This window comes from Chiloscyllium plagiosum, chromosome 6 (assembly GCF_004010195.1).
Source record: "Chiloscyllium plagiosum isolate BGI_BamShark_2017 chromosome 6, ASM401019v2, whole genome shotgun sequence".
Taxonomy (NCBI): domain Eukaryota; kingdom Metazoa; phylum Chordata; class Chondrichthyes; order Orectolobiformes; family Hemiscylliidae; genus Chiloscyllium; species Chiloscyllium plagiosum.
In genome coordinates this window covers 81,485,303-81,504,577 of record NC_057715.1, presented here as the reverse complement: position 1 = coordinate 81,504,577, position 19,275 = coordinate 81,485,303, and the positions used below count along the sequence as shown (strand labels likewise).

The following is a 19,275-nucleotide window of genomic DNA, read 5'->3' as shown; positions in this document are numbered from 1 at the left end:
TGCTCTTGACCAGTTAACATGATGAACCAGAAAGTAAAGAGGAGAAACTGCCAGATGCTGCATTCCGAGTCAACACATTCAGACACATTTCAAACATAGCATTAATTCTTCTCAAAAAGGCCCTGTTCATCTTGTGACACTTATATTCATGATAGACAATGGCAGACTTTCCGTCAGGTTTAAGGACCTGGGAATTAGAGTCCCAGTCATTGTCTAACAGCTCGTCTGTATCCTGCAGCACCACAGGGGAGATGTTGGCAACTGATAACGCACCTGGGGCCACATTGTGGAGAAATCCAGATTGTATGTGATAAGGTTGGGGAGTCATCAGCAAGTGTGGCTCTCACCCACCCCCAGCCCTTCCTCCCTTCCACTTTTCCTCCCTTCCACTTTTCCTCCCTTTCACTTCCCCTCCCTTCCACCTTTCCTCCCTTTCACCCTTCCTAAAGTCAATTCCCTCAGTTGGACATTGGGTGCCTTGAATAAGACACAGTCGGGGAGCCCACAAACAAACACACCAGCATTTGCTTATCATATTTGTGAATGTGACAAGTTCTTTCCTTTTTCCCTTCCATCCTGTCACTGCGTTACTACAGCAGTGACAGGATAAGGCCCTTAATTGCCTGTTAATTGCTCACATAAGGCCTCTGTTGGTAACTAGGCAGGAAGGCTCTGTGTGGGCCTTTCCACCTCAGACTTAATTGGGAAGTGGGTGGAATTCCTATCCACTTGATTAAATGATCCCTGCCAGTCAACATACTGCAGGGAATGGCACAAATTTCCACTTAGTGAATAGGAGAGTTATTAGTAAGAGGAAAAGAAATGAGGGAGGAATGCAAGCTCAGAAATAAGTAGAAGAAAGAGTAGATTTGCATAACTTAAATAAACAAATGCAATTTCAATATATCAATTTTCAGCCAACTTCCGATTTTGTGTCCAACATAGATATAAATTCCCACCCTTAACTAATTTTGAGTTGCATTGGATTCACTGTCCAAAACTATTCCTCATAATTGATCATTTAATATTTTTTTAAAAGTTTGATATCATTTTCAGGTTTAAGGACTTTATGCTTTTCATATACTGACCTCGAATTGAATGACTATGAGCAGTGGGTACAGATTTATAACAAAGCCAGTATAGCACTTCAGAACAGAACCACAAAATTGGAGGAATCCTATGAACTCATAGAAAAGGTAAGAACTGATGACTGCTGCATTACATATATCACTGTTGTGGGCACGAACCTCAGTACTAACGTTTAATGAAGAATAAGCATGAAAGAATTCGGTATGGCACTAGTCTCTATTAGTTCACCTTAGGGATTCATGTATACTCTGTCCAGATGCGTACCAATGTGTTTCGATCCCACTTCACTGATTGTAATCGAAAAGTAGATTCGCCAGGATTTGTTAAGGCCAATCATTGGCAACGTTTATTTTTACTGGGCCTTCTGGCAGCTCCTGCTGCTGAAGAATTGTCGATAAATTGATTTTCAGTTAGCAGCTTGGTTCAAGTGCTCGTGCCACTGAATGATCGTGACAGTGTAGGATGCAGAGGTATCAGGGAAAGTTGGCTGTCGGCTTTCATTTGAGGATGTGAAAAGGGAGTTTTTTTTATAGGAGAGAAATATAAATTAAGTTAATTTAAAATTAATTGATCCATCAAAGTTTACTGCTGCATTTTTACGTAGCATTGACACAAAGAATACTTTGTTTCTGGTTTGCACATACATGCAATCAATAATCATGCCAGTGTTTATACTCTACATTAACCTTCTTCCACACTCTTCATGTTAACCCTGTTGATCTTTAACCTACTACTGTTTTCTCATATTTATTTAGCTTCCCTTTAAATGCATCTATGCTGGTCACCTCAGCTATGCAATACAGCAATCACTTCCACATCCTAACCACTGTCTCTAGGTGAAGAGGTTTCTCCTGCATTCCTTTATTAGATACATTTGGGCTAAGAGTCGTGGATATAAGATTAAGCATTAGACATTTAGGGCAGAGTACCAAAAACATTTCTTTTGAGAGACTGGAATTCATTGACTATGTAGCTTGATTGAAACAAAAACAACAGGCATTTTTAATCCTAGGTTAGGTAAATACTAGAGAGAATAGGAAATAATGAGATGTAGAAACAAATAAGGGAGGATAATGTGGTGGATTTGTACCAAACTAAATTGGTTGAGAAAATGACTTTTTTCTGTTTTGTAATTTCTGTGTAAGAAATGTTGTTTCAATTATATCCAGCAGAGTGCAGTAGTGTTAAAACTTTTAAAATATAAAAAACTATTTGAACAAAAGGTTGTTTCATTTAATAGTGTGAATGCTAATTGAACGAATGTAATAAAAAATGAAAAATAACCCTATTCATTTGGGAAAATGAACATAGTAAGAGTCATTGACAGTGTGAAATATTTTCATGTTTAATAATTAACTTCAGATTAAGAAGTTAGTGTTGTTCTTCAGAAGGCTCAGTAAATATATGATGCTGTGTGGCACTAAGTCACACAAACATTAAATCTTCTATCCTCCTATGCAAACATTTTTCTGTAGTAGGGATAGAACTGTTGGCCTCAGTGTCTTTGAACAGTTTACATTTTAAAAGTACTTTTAATGGTGCAAACTGTACATGGGCAATTAAATACCCACAGATTGCTTAACCTCCAACACATGTTTGTTTTGTGTTCCTTGTGAAACATTAGAAATTTTTATATCATGTAAACTTCAGTATTTTCATTATATTTATTTTCCAAAAACCTATTTTTCAGAATCTGCTGCTACTTGGAGCAACTGCTATTGAAGATCGTCTTCAGAATGGAGTACCTGAAACCATAGCAACACTAATGAAAGCTGATATCAAAATATGGGTTCTGACAGGCGATAAGCAAGAAACTGCAATCAATATTGGTGTGTTCACTTAAACCTCCCCCCGCATACTTTTTAATGTTGATTGGGTCAATAGGATTGTCATATAAAATCCACATTATTAGATTTGCATAACTAAATTCCTGTACATTTTTAAAATTTATGTTCAATTGGCAAACTGAAGGCAAGGATGTCAAAGTTACCTTGAATTGATGCTTTAGTGCTAGGATTACACAATGTGAAGCAGCAGCTCTGTTTTGATTAGACTAAAATCATTAATATAACTTTATGTGAACAGCTTTTTGAAAAGTTGCAACAATTAGTTTGTCTTAAAGGATACTGATATTTTCCACTGGTACCCAAAATTCATATTGTAAGACCTCTGTTTTGAGGTGTTTGCTGAAATAGGTAACCTCGGAGGGTGCAAGGACTGAGTTACGATGTGAACATTAATTTTTTTAGTACAACGGCTGGAGAAAGGTTCTTCAAGAGAAATGTTTGGACCTGTTCAGATTCCATCTTTAGTAATGTGGGGAATGTCATCTAAAGTGATAGATTGTTCAATAATGTTGTGCCTTCTACAGAGTTGTTAATTTCCAAAACATATAACTGAATTGTGATTGATCACTTTAGCCCAAATTGAACAACTGGGAAACTATTTTCATGCTAACTTCAATGAAGTCCATATTTTGATAGAGATATTGACTTCATTGAAGCCAGTATGAAAGTGTTCCCCAGTTGTTCAATTGCACTCTCAGCAAATACCAACATGATAGGTTCAGTGACCACTTCTGACCAGATGAGTGTTAACAACATAGAATCCCTATAGTGTGGAAGCAGGCCATATGGCCCATCGAGTCCACACTGACCCTCCAAAGAGCATCCCACCCAGACCCATCCCTCTATCCTATACTATCCCTGCATTTCCCATGGGTAATCTTAGTCTGCACGCATCTGGACACCTCTGGGCAATTTAGCATGGTCAATCACCTAACATGCACATCTTTGGACTGTGGGAGCATCAGAGAAATCCACGCAGACACGGAAAATATGTCGACTGGAATTAACCTTGAGTCCTGCTGCTGTGAGGCAGCAGTGCTAACCACTGTACCACCCTAACAATTCAAAAGATGGTGGCACTTTGCAAAATCTGCTAGGAAACTCAGCCCATCGTTGACTGTGTGCAGACCTTTGTCCAGAAGTGAAATAGCTGAGTGTCATTATGTATGATTCAGAAAATGATAAATTCTGAGCAACTTCAAATTATTCAATTCAAAGGCCTTCTTCATAAGATGACTCTGTCATAATCCTAGTTTAGCTCCCTGGCACATTGAAGAAGATTGGAGCTTCATGCAGGTTATAATTAGATACAAATCCTATAATAATGCATAAAAATTAAAATAAATTTTCTACTTGCTTCTGAGTGCATTGCATTTGGTGTGTTGTGATTATCTACCAGAACCATTGATTAGAAAGGTATTTTCAGATTTAAAGCTTGTATCTTGTTCTTGTGAGACACTTTGCAGCATATTATGTTAAATGGATTGCATCAATGAAACTGTTAGAGAAAAAAAAAATTAACTGAGACAAACTCAAATTTAGAATTTCTAAATTGTTGGTGATTCATATCGATTAATATGACCAATGGTTAAAAAAATGGATGTCATTCAGAATAAATTCTTCTTAAATAAGCTGAAGGAAGTCGAGTACCCTCCCTTATGTTCATTTATTTGTATAATGTGCATTTGCAGCCATCAGACTTTCTGGTAGAATTTTACTTCTACTGATTTTAAATTCTAAATAGTTCGTTCTTCCGGGATTCTGCTAATGAAGATCAGATCTGATTCGCCCATGTTCCTTCGATATAGGATTGGCACTAATATTCTACCTGAGTAGAATGAATAGTATTGTCAGTCTCTATTTTTTAAAAATTAAATTCTGTTTTGATAGTAGTAAATGAAGGAACGTCTGCATCACTTTACCACATGTCACCAACGTTTGAGAGCAGTTTTTGCTGTGTGGTTGAGTGGAGGGAGGGAAGCGGAGATGGAAACCAGAACTAATGTTTTGAGATGAGAGAATGGAATCTGCCATCACAATTGCCAAAGGTAGGGGCAGCAGTTGCTAGCATAAAACGGAGGCACAGTTGTCAGCTTGAACTTTTGGGGAGAAAGGGAAAGTGCCACTTGATTAGGGAAGTGGCAAATAATGCTAAGTTAAATGGGTTGGGGATTGATTTATATATTAAAAAAAGCATGAGGGTGAATGAATAGTCTACTTTTGTAAATTAGAGTCAGCTAGATATAGAAAACTAATTATTAAAGTTGCTGTGTATTTATCTTTACAGAGGTTACAAACAAACCCAACCTGTGACTATAAATTTATATGTCATAACAGGCATCACTGGACAGCAATTACAAGTGTAAACTTTCATTACCTTACTTTGACACAATTCCTTCTCCCTTCCACCGCATATTGAAACATTGTGCAAACCGATATCACCAAATAATAGCATGCCATCTAAGATTGAAGCTGGACTCTCCCTGATATTTGGGGTTCTGTGCCAGATAAACCATAACTTTCACAACTTAGTCATTACAAGGGTTCAGCTGAAGCTGTCTTGTCAGGATAGTCCAAAAAGTTGTTTCACAATGTATTATATCTAAACTTGGGAGTGTCCCGTACTTAGCGGTGGAAAGCTCCTTAGAAATTTTCAAAATGTTTATACCTTTGACTGGAATGTGGAGAATAAAAAGAAATGTAGTCAAACTATTATTCTGTGATCTTTCTACTTGTCAATGTTGTATTTAGAAAAGAATTGATATTTTTCAACAATTGCTTGTTTCTGTTCTTTTGACAGGTTATTCGTGCAAACTTGTGTCCCAAAGTATGTCACTACTAATAGTGAATGAAGATTCTTTAGATGTAAGTCATTCCATTCCTTTCAAATCTTGTCCAGGTTTTAGACCTTAAAGCATTTATCTTTTGTAATTATTGAAACTTGCCATTCAACATTGTAATGCTTTCCATCATTCAATGCCTATAACATTTCTCACCTGTTGAAATACTGAAAGTACATAGGCATTTTAGTTGTAAATCAGTTGTAGTATGATTTGTGTTGCTCTCATTTTGCATTTCTCTATTTAAAAACTATTAATATTGTTGAAGCAATTTAGTGCTATTCAATCACAGTATATCAGGCACTGTACTAATATGTCATAGAAGGGAGGCTGGAAGTGGAGAGTAGACTACTCTCTGCATACAGAGAAGGGCACTCACTGGACACGTTTGATTTTTGACTTGAATTGCTATCTAGTGGTTGATTTCAAATTTCCGGTTCAACGTTTGAATCCCAGATTTGATTCTTACTCAGACTCACAGACCCTTTAGTAATGTAGAAGTAAATCTTTCTTCCCGCTTCTTCACCCTGTCAGTTCTCAATCTGAATCTCACCTCACAAGAAAGTATCAACCAGACACTGGGTGATGCCTTGTCGTTCTGATAACAGTTAGGACAGAAATCCTTACTGGACTGATCTTTAAGAAAGGAGCAAGTGAAATAATAGCTTAAGAGGTTGTTCCTCCTGTCTTCAACAATGCCACAGAACCTATGAGTTGACGTGTTTGAAGTGTGAGAAAAATTAGGAGTAATAAAAGGCACTGGAAGGTTATTTTACTCAGGAATAGAACTGTAATTGTGTGGTTTCAACAAATGCATTTTTGTATGTGAAATTATATTTGAGCACTCCATCTTGGCAGGAGGCAAAAAGTTGGTTGCCAGCAGAATTAATTTTACTTTTTCTCAGACATGGTAAAATTTGTGTCTCAAGCCCTCCAACTCTTCTGACCTTTTTGACAAAAGGAAATTGTATAAGGATAAAGTGCAAGGCAACTACAAAAAATAAACAAAATGTAGACATTTGCTACTGAAAACAAATGAAGACAAAGGCTCAATAAATAGATATTTTGGACCAGATATATAAACAATTGTTGTTGCTGCTATATGGTCTTCCTAAATGGCTTCTTTTGTTGAGTGGGTGAAGAGTCACTGTAGCTGTAACGTTTTGACTGGGCTATTCTGTGTATCTGACTTGTATAATTACTGTTTGTGAGCAGTCATTGAGACAGGTGCAGACAAAGCTGTAAAAGCTGATTGTACACAAACTTACTCAACTAAAAATGTTTAACATGCATTATTATTTTATTCTCATTCCTTTCAGATGTTAGATTTGTGACACAGGAATGTTGAGTGTTGTTTGACTCTTGTGTTTTGGTCTTAAATATGTTTATTCTGATTTTAAATTTATTGCTAGAGAATCTGTCATTTTAAATGACACTAGCTAGCTGAAGCAACATTTTAAAATAGAATGTAGGAAGTCACAGAACATTTTAACTGTTGGAAATGAATCCGCACTACAGATCGAAAAGGCAGTAGGCACATTAGCAAGACTTATGGATGACAGCTGGAGTGGGTGTTATTGAGGCTGGTTATCCATAGTGGCACTAAATCATAGCATGTTTTTGTCTGTTTTAATTTTATTTGATCTTTGGTATCCAAACTGAGAAGCATATCAGGAAGATTGGTGAATACATATACTCACTTAAACTTTGACTTCGTTAGTCAGGCCAACAAAATGAGAATTTTTTTAAAAACACAGGAAAACATAGAGGGAGCATTAATTATTATCAGTTGTATATAATCTCTGAACTCATTCAGTCGTACAATAGAACTCAATTGCAGCCAAATGACACAGCTAGTTGATGTTGAAGTGATCGGTGACTTCAACCATGATTCCCTGCACAGGGATTTTTCAGTTGAAATCATGATGAGGTGGAGAGGTCACGACGAAACTAGGCAAATCTTTTCTTGATGTGGTGGAATGAAAAATTAGATGTCAAGCCAGCTGTGTATGTCTCATAAATCTTGGCAAAATATTGGAGCCAATGTGTCATTCCCACCTATCTTCTAATTCATGGAAAAGCACACTACTCAGGAAGCATGCTATGGGAATTTTTTAAACCAAAATACTTAACAATTATGAAATATTTTGGTCCTATGTTTCCAAAAATAGACATAAAACTGTATTTCTGAAAGAGTGTACTAAATGTAGAGTTAACTTATGTTAACCCAGTCATGGAAGCACAGAACAAACTGACCCTCTGATAGACTTGGTAATCTCGTATTTTAAACAGACATGTCAACAAATTCCAGGATGCTGCTGATTTATCTGGCTCAAGAATGGAACTTAGCAAGGTGGATTAATAACAACAAAAGTAACCTACATCTTTATAACACCTTTAGTGTAGATACTTCTGAAGAGTCTTATCAATCAAAATATGACATTGAGCCACAGAAGGAGATATCAGAATGGATAGCTATATGCTTTGTCAAAGACATCTGTGTTAAGGAATATCTTACTATAAATGTTGAAGGAAAAAGGAGATGTTGAAGTTTTGATGGGGCGTTCCAAAGTTTGGGGCTAAGGCAATTGAAAACACTGCTCAGTGGTGATGTGATTGAACTCACGAATGTACAGGATGTCAGAATTGGAGGAGTACAGAGATCCCAAAGGCATGCTGGGCTAGAGGAGGTTACAGAACAAGGAAAGGGTCATGCCACCAGGATCAGGATTTTTCACCACCATTGAATGTCAGGACTTTTTCAGTTTAGTAACAATTAATCATGGAAGCTATTGCTTCGGCAGATAGGATGATAGGATCTGTGTGCACCAAATACAACTTTAGTAATACAATTTGTGGGTTGCTGAAACAACCTCTATACTTGGTATACATAGTCTGCTCAAGTCCTGGCTTTGCCAATCTAGACTTGAGCTTATAATTTTGCACAACTAAGAAATTTTGCGTGCACAGATCAGGTATGTGGAAAGTCTTATAGTACTGTGGGTATGCCTACTTCCAAGAACAGCAGCTCACTAGCCCCTTGTCCAGGGCAGTTAGAAATATGCAGTAAATGCTGGCCTAGCCAGCAACACTCCACGACCCATAGATGACTAATAAAAAAAAAGCATGTCAATTTCTTAGACCTCTAAACTCACTTAATTTTAAATTACCTGGTTTACCCAAAGGAAAATTTCTCATAGCGCAAGAGTGTGCTATTTAAAAACAACATAAATTTACAATTTGAAATACTTTGTAAATTTGGATTTTTTCAGTTTATCTAAACTTGTGCACAGTTCATGTGAATTTTAAAAAAGTAGGAAATGCCATACTGCACAGCTACATCAGTGCAATGCAGTTCATGAGTGTTTGGTAACAGTGGTGATTTCTGATTTATGACTGATTCTTGAGTGAAGGTAATGGGTGATTTCATGACCAATCATAATTGCTTATCAAAAGAAATTTGCCCTGTGGTAACTGCAGAGTTTTTTTAAAGAAGATTGGAAATTAAATTTGTAATTTACATTAGAAATTCTGCTTTTCTTGACACTTAACATGAGAACTTTGAAGTCATTGATAGCAATGAAGAGCCCTCAAATAATTTAATGACTGAATGCATCATGCTTCTGGCTTGTATAATTTTGAGTTTGCCTGTAACCTGTAAACAATTCAAATGTAGGCCTGGTCTATTCAATTGCTTCTCATAGATAATTCCCTCATCACAGGAGTCAGTCTAGTCAACTAACATAGCTGTCCTTTTAGAGCAACTATATCTTTCCTTGTGTCAGGAGACCAAAACTTTATACAGTATTTTAGGGGTTGCTGCCTCCAATGCACTGTCTGGTTGTAGAAAGACTTCTTTACTATTAAACTCCGAACCTTTTATGACAAAAGTCAACGTACCTTCCTAATTTCTTGGAATACCTGCATTTGAACTTTGTAATTCATGTACAAGAAAACCGAAGTCCTTTCGAATGCAACAATTTTCTAATTTCTCACCATTCAAAATAAACTTCTGTTTTAAACTTTCTTAAGTTAAATGGATAACTTTACACTCATTCATCTACCATCTTGCCCACTTACCAAGTGTGCTGGGTGAGGAAAAAAGTGCAGAATGAGAAAATAAAATACTGCATATACCTTCTTTAACAACAGTAAAAACAGGAACATTTTGTATAATTATTTACCAGGTCATTTTGCAATTTATGGAAAAATGCATTCTCTTTTTCGGAAACCAAGTGCATCCAAGTTATTTGCCAGAGCAAATATGAGCTTTTATGGTAATAATGTCGGTCAGTCTGAATCCTTAACAATGGCAATCCATTTAAAAAATCTTCAGAAAAATGGTCCTCTTAGTTTTCAAGCTCCTCAAAAAGAGTTTTAAGACAATAATAGTGAACGGTCAATCCAGTATTCTTTTTGATAGTGTTTCATGGGTTGTTCATTTACATCAGAATCTTTACATTTGCAAAGTTGCAATTCCCATGTTAGATATGATCGATTCTGTGACTGGTAGTAGGATAAAGATTAAAAACTTTCTTCAGGTTGACTGGCCTGCTGTGCGTTTTTAGTTTCATAGACGTGCATTTTTTTGTTTGCTTTTGGTGTTTCATAGTATGTTTTATTTAAAAAGATTGTGTCAGACCTTGTGCAAATTTATGTTATGGAAATTGCCTAATTTTTATTTCTGAATATCACTGAATATTGAGGTTGTTTGGATAATGTCTATATTGAAAAGTTGTGCTGTGCAGCTTGTTTGTAACCCAATTCACCCTGAGCTATCATACTTGATAACTATCTGGATGTCTGTTATCCTTAGATTTTGAGTTTACTGATTCCCTAGGCCATTATTTGATAATAGAGGAATAACGCCAGTTCAGTTTTTATTGCATGCAAGTTTTCTCAGTCGTTTGCCTTCTAATCTTTTCTGCTGTGTCCCTGGAATCTTCTCCTCCAATCAAAAGGGGACTTTCAATGGTAATTGGTTTGCCTCTGTGCTCCTTCCATATATGAGACATCCTTTCCTTCATTTTCCTCCATCTTTTTCAGTACTTAATCTCCTCTGAAATTTAACTACTTTATTTGTGTAATTTGTTCTTTCTTGATTTCCTCAGACAGAAACATCAGATCTATTGCTCTGTTCAGATTTGATCATTGGGTGTTTCTGATCCATTCCAAGCATCAGAATATATTTAGCAATAGTATACTCATCATTCTTTATTGGCTATTTTTTGTTTTGACAGTTCATTTTTTGCTCTGTAAGGTGAGATGTTGAAACTCCTCTCTGTCCAACATTCGTATCAACAGTTCCTCAGTTCACTTTCAGAGTAAAGCTCTCTCAAAATTTTACTATTGAGTGTGAAGTGAAAGGTTTTCAAAAGTATCAGGACATTTTTATAGCTACAAATTTAATCTTATTTGTTGCAGATAATTATAAACCAATCAGGCTTTGCTCTTGAACTTTGACATGTGTGTTAACTTCTACCTTGTAGGTCAACTTTAGGTATTTTAAAATAAATTATAAGAGTGATACACCTATAGTTTAATGACTATTTTTATTTACATTGATAACAAGTATGAAGCAAGTTAGCATTTTTAAATACACGTTCTCAACCAGATTTCGAATAATTTATACTGACAATCTTTAAAGCCTTCTATTCCCTTCTGTTTTAATTTACTCAATAGACTCATGACCTGTGACATCTTTCATTTCACATTGCCATTGCAAATTTCTACTTCTAACACAGCATTTACCTGGTTGTATTTCACTGCTCACATTAATCTTAGACAAGTTGAGGTGTGGTGTTGAATGGTTTAGGGAATAATATAAATACAACTTCTAACTATTGATTATGTGTATTGGAAAATCAGGGATGAATGGCAAGTGCTTGTGTGGGCCAAATATTGCACTGTATCTGGATAATGTACACACCTTTTTAAATCAGAAATCTTGATATGTCAAGATTTACTGCAAAACACCAGGAAACATGAAGAGTATGAGACAAGATTAACCAAATAATTAACCAAGATTAAATGACTAGTGATTGCGTAGTTTTAAAGTTGAGATTTATTACTGAGGATGCAGGAACAAAGAAAGATGCAACAAGCCCATAGCTTTGAGTTTTTTAATACATGAAGAAAAAAGGGGAAAAGCTGTAAAGTGAAATGTTTTCCTTGCTGTGTGTTTATATAGTTTCAAATGACATCTAAAGTAAGATTTGAAATATTTGTACAACTCATAACTGTATGATTATCTAGTGTAAGAAATATCTCAACTAATTTACTTTCTGAATATCAGCAAAGGCCCCTATAACATCATCTCTTTCCTAAATTATCATAAATCCTTGCATTGTATAGATTAGATTAGATTAGATTAGATTACATTACAGTGTGGAAACAGGCCCTTCGGCCCAACAAGTCCACACCGACCCGCCGAAGCGAAACCCACCCATACCCCTACATTTACCCCTTACCTATCACTACGGGCAATTTAGTATGGCCAATTCACCTGACCCTGCACATCTTTGGACTGTGGGAGGAAACCGGAGCACCCGGAGGAAACCCACGCAGACACTGGGAGAACGTGCAAACTCCACACAGTCAGTCGCCTGAGGCGGGAGTTGAACCCGGGTCTCTGGCGCTGTGAGGCAGCAGTGTCGCCATGCCACCGTGCCGCCCACCATAATACAGTTTATCTCAGTTGAACACGCTATAGTATGATTACATATGCTCTACTTTTGAGGAGTAATTGTAAACCTTGTAGCTTGAACTATCATTATTGTAATGATTAAAGAACATGAGGTATGATGGGATATGCAGTGTGCTTTATGAATGTCCAATTTACAAACTTTCCTACTTACAAATGAAAACCCAAACAGGGGTGTAATTTAAAAAACTCAAAACATTTCCTGAATTTACAAACAGCTGCTTCATGTTGTTGTGAATTGTCATAGAGTCATAGAGATGTACAGGATGGAAACAGACCCTTTGGTCCAACTTGTCCAAGGCGACCAGATACCCCAACCTAATAAATGATCTCCAGAACTGAGCCTGTTTTCAAACGGGGGACTGTCTTTGTGTAGAAGCAATTAACTGGCAGATTTGTAGATTCTATTTACATGAGAGATTGTGACCTATTTCATGTTGATTAATTTGTGTGTTTAAAAATGAAGATTGAGTTGGAAAATGTTAGGCATACATCTGCCTATGAGCTGTGAAACAACTTGAACTTTTCTCATATAAGTGAGAAATGAGCCTGTAGTAATTAATGGCTTCTCCTACATATTGAGACAGGCTTCCCCTTGGGAATATATGCTTAATTTCAAGTGAGGTATGCTTAAACCATTATAGTAGTGTCCTTAGAGATGAAATACCAAAATTGTGAGGTAACCACTATTTGTGCAGAGCAGCAATGGGTAAAGTTCATTTTAGATGGGTGGGGACTTTTTGGGGAAATGTATACATTTATCAATGTTTATTAAGCCTATCACTTTGCATTTACTTGTGATGTCGAAGAAAATTCTGAGCTACCTCTCAAGCTAGTCTCATGTTTTGTTCATGAGGATGTTATGTTGGTTCATTGAATTCACTATTTCTAGTTATTTATGATAGTGGATTACAAAGGTGAGTATGTGATGATAAAAATGGCATAGACTTGCTGGTGGTAATATTTCCAGATAATCCTTTCTGCTGGAACTAATCATATAGATGACCTTTGATGTATTATTATTGTTTTGTAGCACAAAAGGTCCCACTACTTTGTTAATGCTTCACTAGCTCTGCTGATGTATTGAAAGGTCTCACCTTGTATTCCATTTGAAACAAGTTAGCTTCAGTTAGTGGGGTTGATACATGTTTTATGAGTAACAAAATCTTGAAACTGTGCAACATACGTAAACCTTAGTTTATTTTTATCTTTTTAAATATAGTCTCCCTGTGACTCATTGACACAATAAATATAAGTGAATGTAGTGGTTCCCAATGTAATTTTACGATCAACTCTACCAGAAAACTAATTGAATTGCTTATATCTTAATAATTAAGAATGTAAATACAGCCTGGTATTTTATTTAAACAACGATTTCTATCAATCCTATAGTCATTTTCACATGAAGTGTCCAGTTTGTCCTTTGTTCTTGCTGCCCTGGTGTTATCAAGGCTATCTGAGGTAAGCTTCTGATCAGTGGTGACTCCCGAGATGTTGATGAAGGGGGATCTCTGTGATGGGTTCAATTCAAGATCAAGGAGAGATACCTAACTTTTGTTTGTACCTTAGAAAGCAGTTTACATGCTTTGCACAAAGTAACAACATTGAAACAGGATTTAGAGCCCAGCCAATGGATACTGGTGTTAATCCTCCACGTGAGCAGTAGTAGAAATCCTACAGGCCTTCCCTGTTCCAAATTTATTTTATTTCCCTTAGCTGTATCTCCATTTCATAAATGTTTCTACAATGTCACCCCAAAATTGCCAGTATGGTGAGTGACTGACAAACTCAAAGATGATTCTGCCTAAGGCTGAAAGTTCTTCAGCTTCGTGTGAACAAAATGCAAGTTAATCTGTTTGGCCCCTCCCAGAAATGTTTTCCTACAGTTCTTAATCCATTCTCCTTGGTTATTTGCTTGTTATGAACCTGACTTGCATGCATCCCGAATGCCCTGTTTAAGTCTGACATGATCATGAAACCACGCACCTACTTCATCATTAAGAGTAATTATTCCCCTTTCTGAAACCTCACCTGCCTATGTTTGTATCTCAACTCCTCCACTCCTAAAAACTCTCCCTATCACATTTATCAGCTTGAATGTGCTAACTTCAGTCACTTTTAGTTATCAGTCAGATGTTTAATTGACAGTTGACCCACAATTTTCTGTACAGCTCTATGATCTGCTTTATGCATGGTAAGGAGAAGATATTAACAGTATTGCTTAAGTAATAAAGAACGGGAAAGAACTTGGCATGTTTGTAATGATTTTCACATTCTTAGGATCCCCCAACTGTTTAACAGTCAGTAAATTACTTCTGAAGTGCAGTCACTATTATAGGGAAAGGCCAGATAGAAAGCACACTGCAAGGTTCCACAAATAACAGAGGGATAAATCACAAATTAGTCAAAACCTAGGATTATGGTTATATTATAATAGATTATGAATATCAATTTTTAACAAAGTGAGTATTATATAATTTTGCTTTCCCAATGAATTCTGAAACCAAGGCCATTTACTTTCTTTCCAACAGAAATAGTTTTGCCAAAGATTAATCCTTTTCTTACCTACCCACTTAGGTAATAGGATAGCCCTCCATCATAATACTTGAAGGTTGCATAGTACCATGGAAACCTATTATATTCAACTACTGTGATTGAAATATTATATACTTTGTGATAGTTTCCTTCGATCTCGAATGTCACAGACATTACATGCAATTGGGATTCGTGTTTCAAGCACATTGACGATTTGATGCAATATGTTTTGCTTCTCTGTAATTTAAAAGATTTATTTAGTTAAGTTGCAAAACATGGAAATAAATAGATGTGGTATTAGTTTTTCCTGTAATGCACCTAGAATGTTTTTACATCTTAGGACTGGTCTGTCGTCTTAAAGCTTGCATTATTTTGTTAGGTGATTCAGTAGAGTTTGAATTATGGACACTGCACCTGTTGCCCAGAGACTTAACTGTTTCTACAGCTGACATTTAATGAGTCCTCCCACTACTGGGTGCAGACATATGGTTTGACTAACGACTTCCATTATCTCAACATGGATTGATTCTGACATGCAAGTCCTCCACATTCATCTTTTGTCTGTTTTATTTGCACATGCTTGAGAACAGGTTTCTGCCAGGATAGAGCACATTGAGGCCACTGGCTAGAATTTCACTACCTTTCTGAGCCTTGAGCATAATGACCAATTAAAAAGGTATTTTGAAAGAAACTGAAGTACTGTGGCACTCGAACAGCTGGAACCCTTACCTCCTAATTAACAGAATAAGTGGCAACCTACTTATGAAGAGAAAAGATTAAAATCCATTGCATGAGAGATTAATGAAAAAGTCGTGCAAAATAGTCTTGGATGCTAATAATGTGAAAGTAGTATTTACTTTCCATGCAGTCGGGACAGTGCACAATTGGCCTTGAAAGTCTTTTGACTATTCCCAGAAATAGTTCTGCACACCTGTTTTGTATTTTGATTCTTTACTTGCTTCTATTTTGTAAGAGGTGTTCACCATTCTTTTGTCCATTGGCCAATATACTGAGCTACTCCTCATCCTGAGTAATATCAGTCTTCACCCGACCTCACCCTCTTTTCTCTGATTTTATTACCTTCTTTTCTCCCTCCATATAAACATTCACTGACATGCCTTAGTTTTGTAAGTCCATGTGGATACTGCACCCTTGGTAACTATCATAGGCAAAATCATCTTTGACCTCTTCTTGCATCCCCTACCAATCTCATTCGTCTATTCTTTTCCAATCCTACTGTCATCCATTGCCATAAAATCTCTTCCTGGATCACTTGTATTACACTTCCAAAATCCATTGCTGAATATTCATTGGGGTGAATGGAAATATTTATGAAGAACTGTTCATCTGCTTAGCAATTTTTAGAACTCCATCTTTAATGTCCTCATCGCCAGCAAAATCTTTGATCTCTTCTATCCCAGTTATTGTGCTGTTATGGCTGTCATCTTCATTTCATGGTCAAGGGGTGTGTACTTTAGTATATTTGCATACTGCTTTAGCTATCCATTATCTAACCTGGCTGGTCCACACAAAGAATTGTCAAGTTTCATTCTCCTGTCAACATCATTGCCATTGGAGAGCAAAGATAACTTGCAGTTTCTTTTCTCCATTATCCGTGATCTCCCCTTTCTCCTAACCCCCTCCACACTCATCTTCAAAAATAAATTCTGAAAAACTGAGCTTGCTTGACACTAAGATTGACAACTATCCATTTTGCTACATCTACTACTACTCCCCCTTTCCTCTCCCCCTCCCCCGCTATTCCCATTGAACTCATTGCCTTTACCTGCTCCCATACCACCTGACAGGTTTTCACATCTCCGCCTCTTTCCAAACCATGAAGCTTATTATACCTCTTTCAATAGTTTTTTGGTTACTTGCATTGTTGCAATTTATTCATTTTGCAGCTTAAACTCCTTAGCCAGTTCTGCTTTTGTGCATTTGAATACAGTTCATAGACCCAGATCATATGATGATAATGATGGTTAAATTGCCAGTATTCTCGATTGTTATGCTACTAAAGGGATAGCAATTTCTGCAGTCTATGCATGTGCATTATGGGGAATCTATAAGTTATTATTGCTGATTTTGTACTTCTCCAGGCTCTTGAGGCACCACTAGATTACACTCAATAGAAAAACATATTGAAAAGAACTTCCACTTGTATGTTGTTATTGTGCTGTAAAAACCCTTGAAATACATGTACCTGGGTTTTAAGCGATCTTTACATTAACTGACCCTTTGGCCTAAAAAAGCTATTTTAGGAAATATGCCAAATTACTACTTCATGATTTTTTTAAAAATTACATTTTAATAGTTTTTGAGTTTATCTTTTGTCTAATGCTGAAATGCTGAATCTTTCTGGTTTGTTGCATGGGAATACTTCAATTTGAACGGTTGCTTACTTGCTTGCAGACATCATTGTTGCTGCATGCCTAGAGATGCCCTTGACTTGGTGCCAGAATTAAACTGTTGATGTAAAAGGAAAAATCTATGGCACAGAAATTGCTCGATCTTTATATTGCTGTTGACCCCGAAATCCAACCGCAATTTGCATTCTCAGATCACATCAAAATTACAGCGGTATTCTGACTTGGTTATAAACTGCTTTTACAACTCTGTGCTTTAGCAATCCATACAGTAACCTAAATTAAATCATTATCTTTGATCTTTTTGAAGAAGCCTCTTAATCTGTCAGTTTCTGTTTAGTGTTTGGTTTTTAATTATCTTTCATTGCAGCAGGTGTCTATCTGTTCTGATTATAGTTAACTTCAATTATTATAATTGTTCTTCACTGGAAAACACTAATTTAAAGTTGCAATAGCTTCCTGAGGAAAGATCACTAGAAATTTATATCACAACAAATTTTAATGCATTCAATCACAATAGCAGTAGACCTGATCTCGGCATTTATAAGCATTTACTCTTGTCTGAATTCATGTTGCAACACTACAAAATTCTCCTTCAGGCCCCACTTAAAGCAATAAAGTTAAAAATCACACAATATCAGGTTATAGTCCAAAAGGTTTTTTTGGGAGTACTAGCTTTCGGAGCGCTCAATTATCCAAACAAGATCGGTGGGCACTATTTCGTTTAGATAATTGATTATTTGGTTAATTGATTCAATGCCTCTCCTCTGGAGTTTTCTGAAGTTTCATTTTTCCTTGCTCTGCCTGCCTTGCTGCCTCTGTCTCAGGGTTTGTTTCTGAGCAGACACATACTTGTGTGTAAGGAACCTGCAGCATTGTTGAAGCCCCCCCACCCCCCTTCAGTTCAATGGGATTGACACAGCCAGCACTTGTTCAGTCCACTCCCTGTTCAAGAGACGAGACGGCAGCAGCACACCATCCACTCCCATGTCCACCCCCCCATCTGCCTTCGCCCTGGCCCCCGTCCACTCCTGGTGTCTTACTGGACACCAACAGTAAGACTGCTGCTGCCTTTGGGTGGTGGGTGAGTCTCAAAATAGCGCGCACACACTCACAAACACGCAGCCACACCACAACTTTTTACTGCAACTTCTTGACAAGTTCCAACTTTGCCGTGGACAGGACAATATTTGAGAGGTTATCTGGGGAAGGGGGGTTTAGGGTACACCCCAGTGTAGAACTTCAGGGAAAGTGTGGGGGGAGAGAGAGAGAGAGCACTCAGTCATTTGGAGATGGTGCCTGGGCTCCCATCGATGTCTAAGACTGTTCTCAGCAGCATTTCAGTAAGCCAAGTTCATTTTTAATCGCGATCAGTGTTGGAAACACCTCTTTGATGTAATGTTTCTATCGGGACCTTGAGATCTTCTTCAGATGATCCGAAGTTCAGATAATTGATATTTGAATAATTAAATATATAAACTCACTATCATAAGGAGAGGTTGAGATTGAATGAATAATAAGTTCAAGGAAATAAACACAGTAGGATTATCTAACCTTTTTGTTGGAAGGGCCATATTTCATTTTATTCTCATTCAGGGGGCCAGTGAGAAAATCTCAAAGATAAGGTTTTGTACAACAGTAATCATGAATTTCAAAAAACATAGTCAAGGTATGAAATAAACAAAAAGTAGCTAAACAAACAATTTGAGCAAAAGATATGTCAAAACAAATTGATAATTGAATAAAATGTAATTAATCAAGATGATTAAAAGGTGCTAAGCAGCAGAGCTAACCAATAAAATCACTTTTTTCTTTTCATTTAAAAAGCAAAGCTAGAGAGACTTGGTCTTGACCCCAAATCCTGCACAACAGGGAAAGAAGGAGGGGATTGG

General features: G+C 36.8%; 1 protein-coding gene across 5 annotated transcripts in view; it reads left to right on the top strand.

The window, feature by feature from the left end:
• atp8a2 (ATPase phospholipid transporting 8A2) overlaps positions 1 to 19,275 on the top strand; it is a 567,355-nt gene that overhangs the window by 260,490 nt on the left and 287,590 nt on the right. For all 5 annotated transcript variants that reach the window (XM_043691978.1, XM_043691979.1, XM_043691980.1 and 2 more), the window contains 3 exons: positions 1,057 to 1,196; positions 2,780 to 2,918; positions 5,737 to 5,801. In XM_043691978.1, the coding sequence (XP_043547913.1) occupies positions 1,057 to 1,196; positions 2,780 to 2,918; positions 5,737 to 5,801 (344 nt within the window). The remainder of the gene's footprint in view (positions 1 to 1,056; positions 1,197 to 2,779; positions 2,919 to 5,736; positions 5,802 to 19,275) is intronic.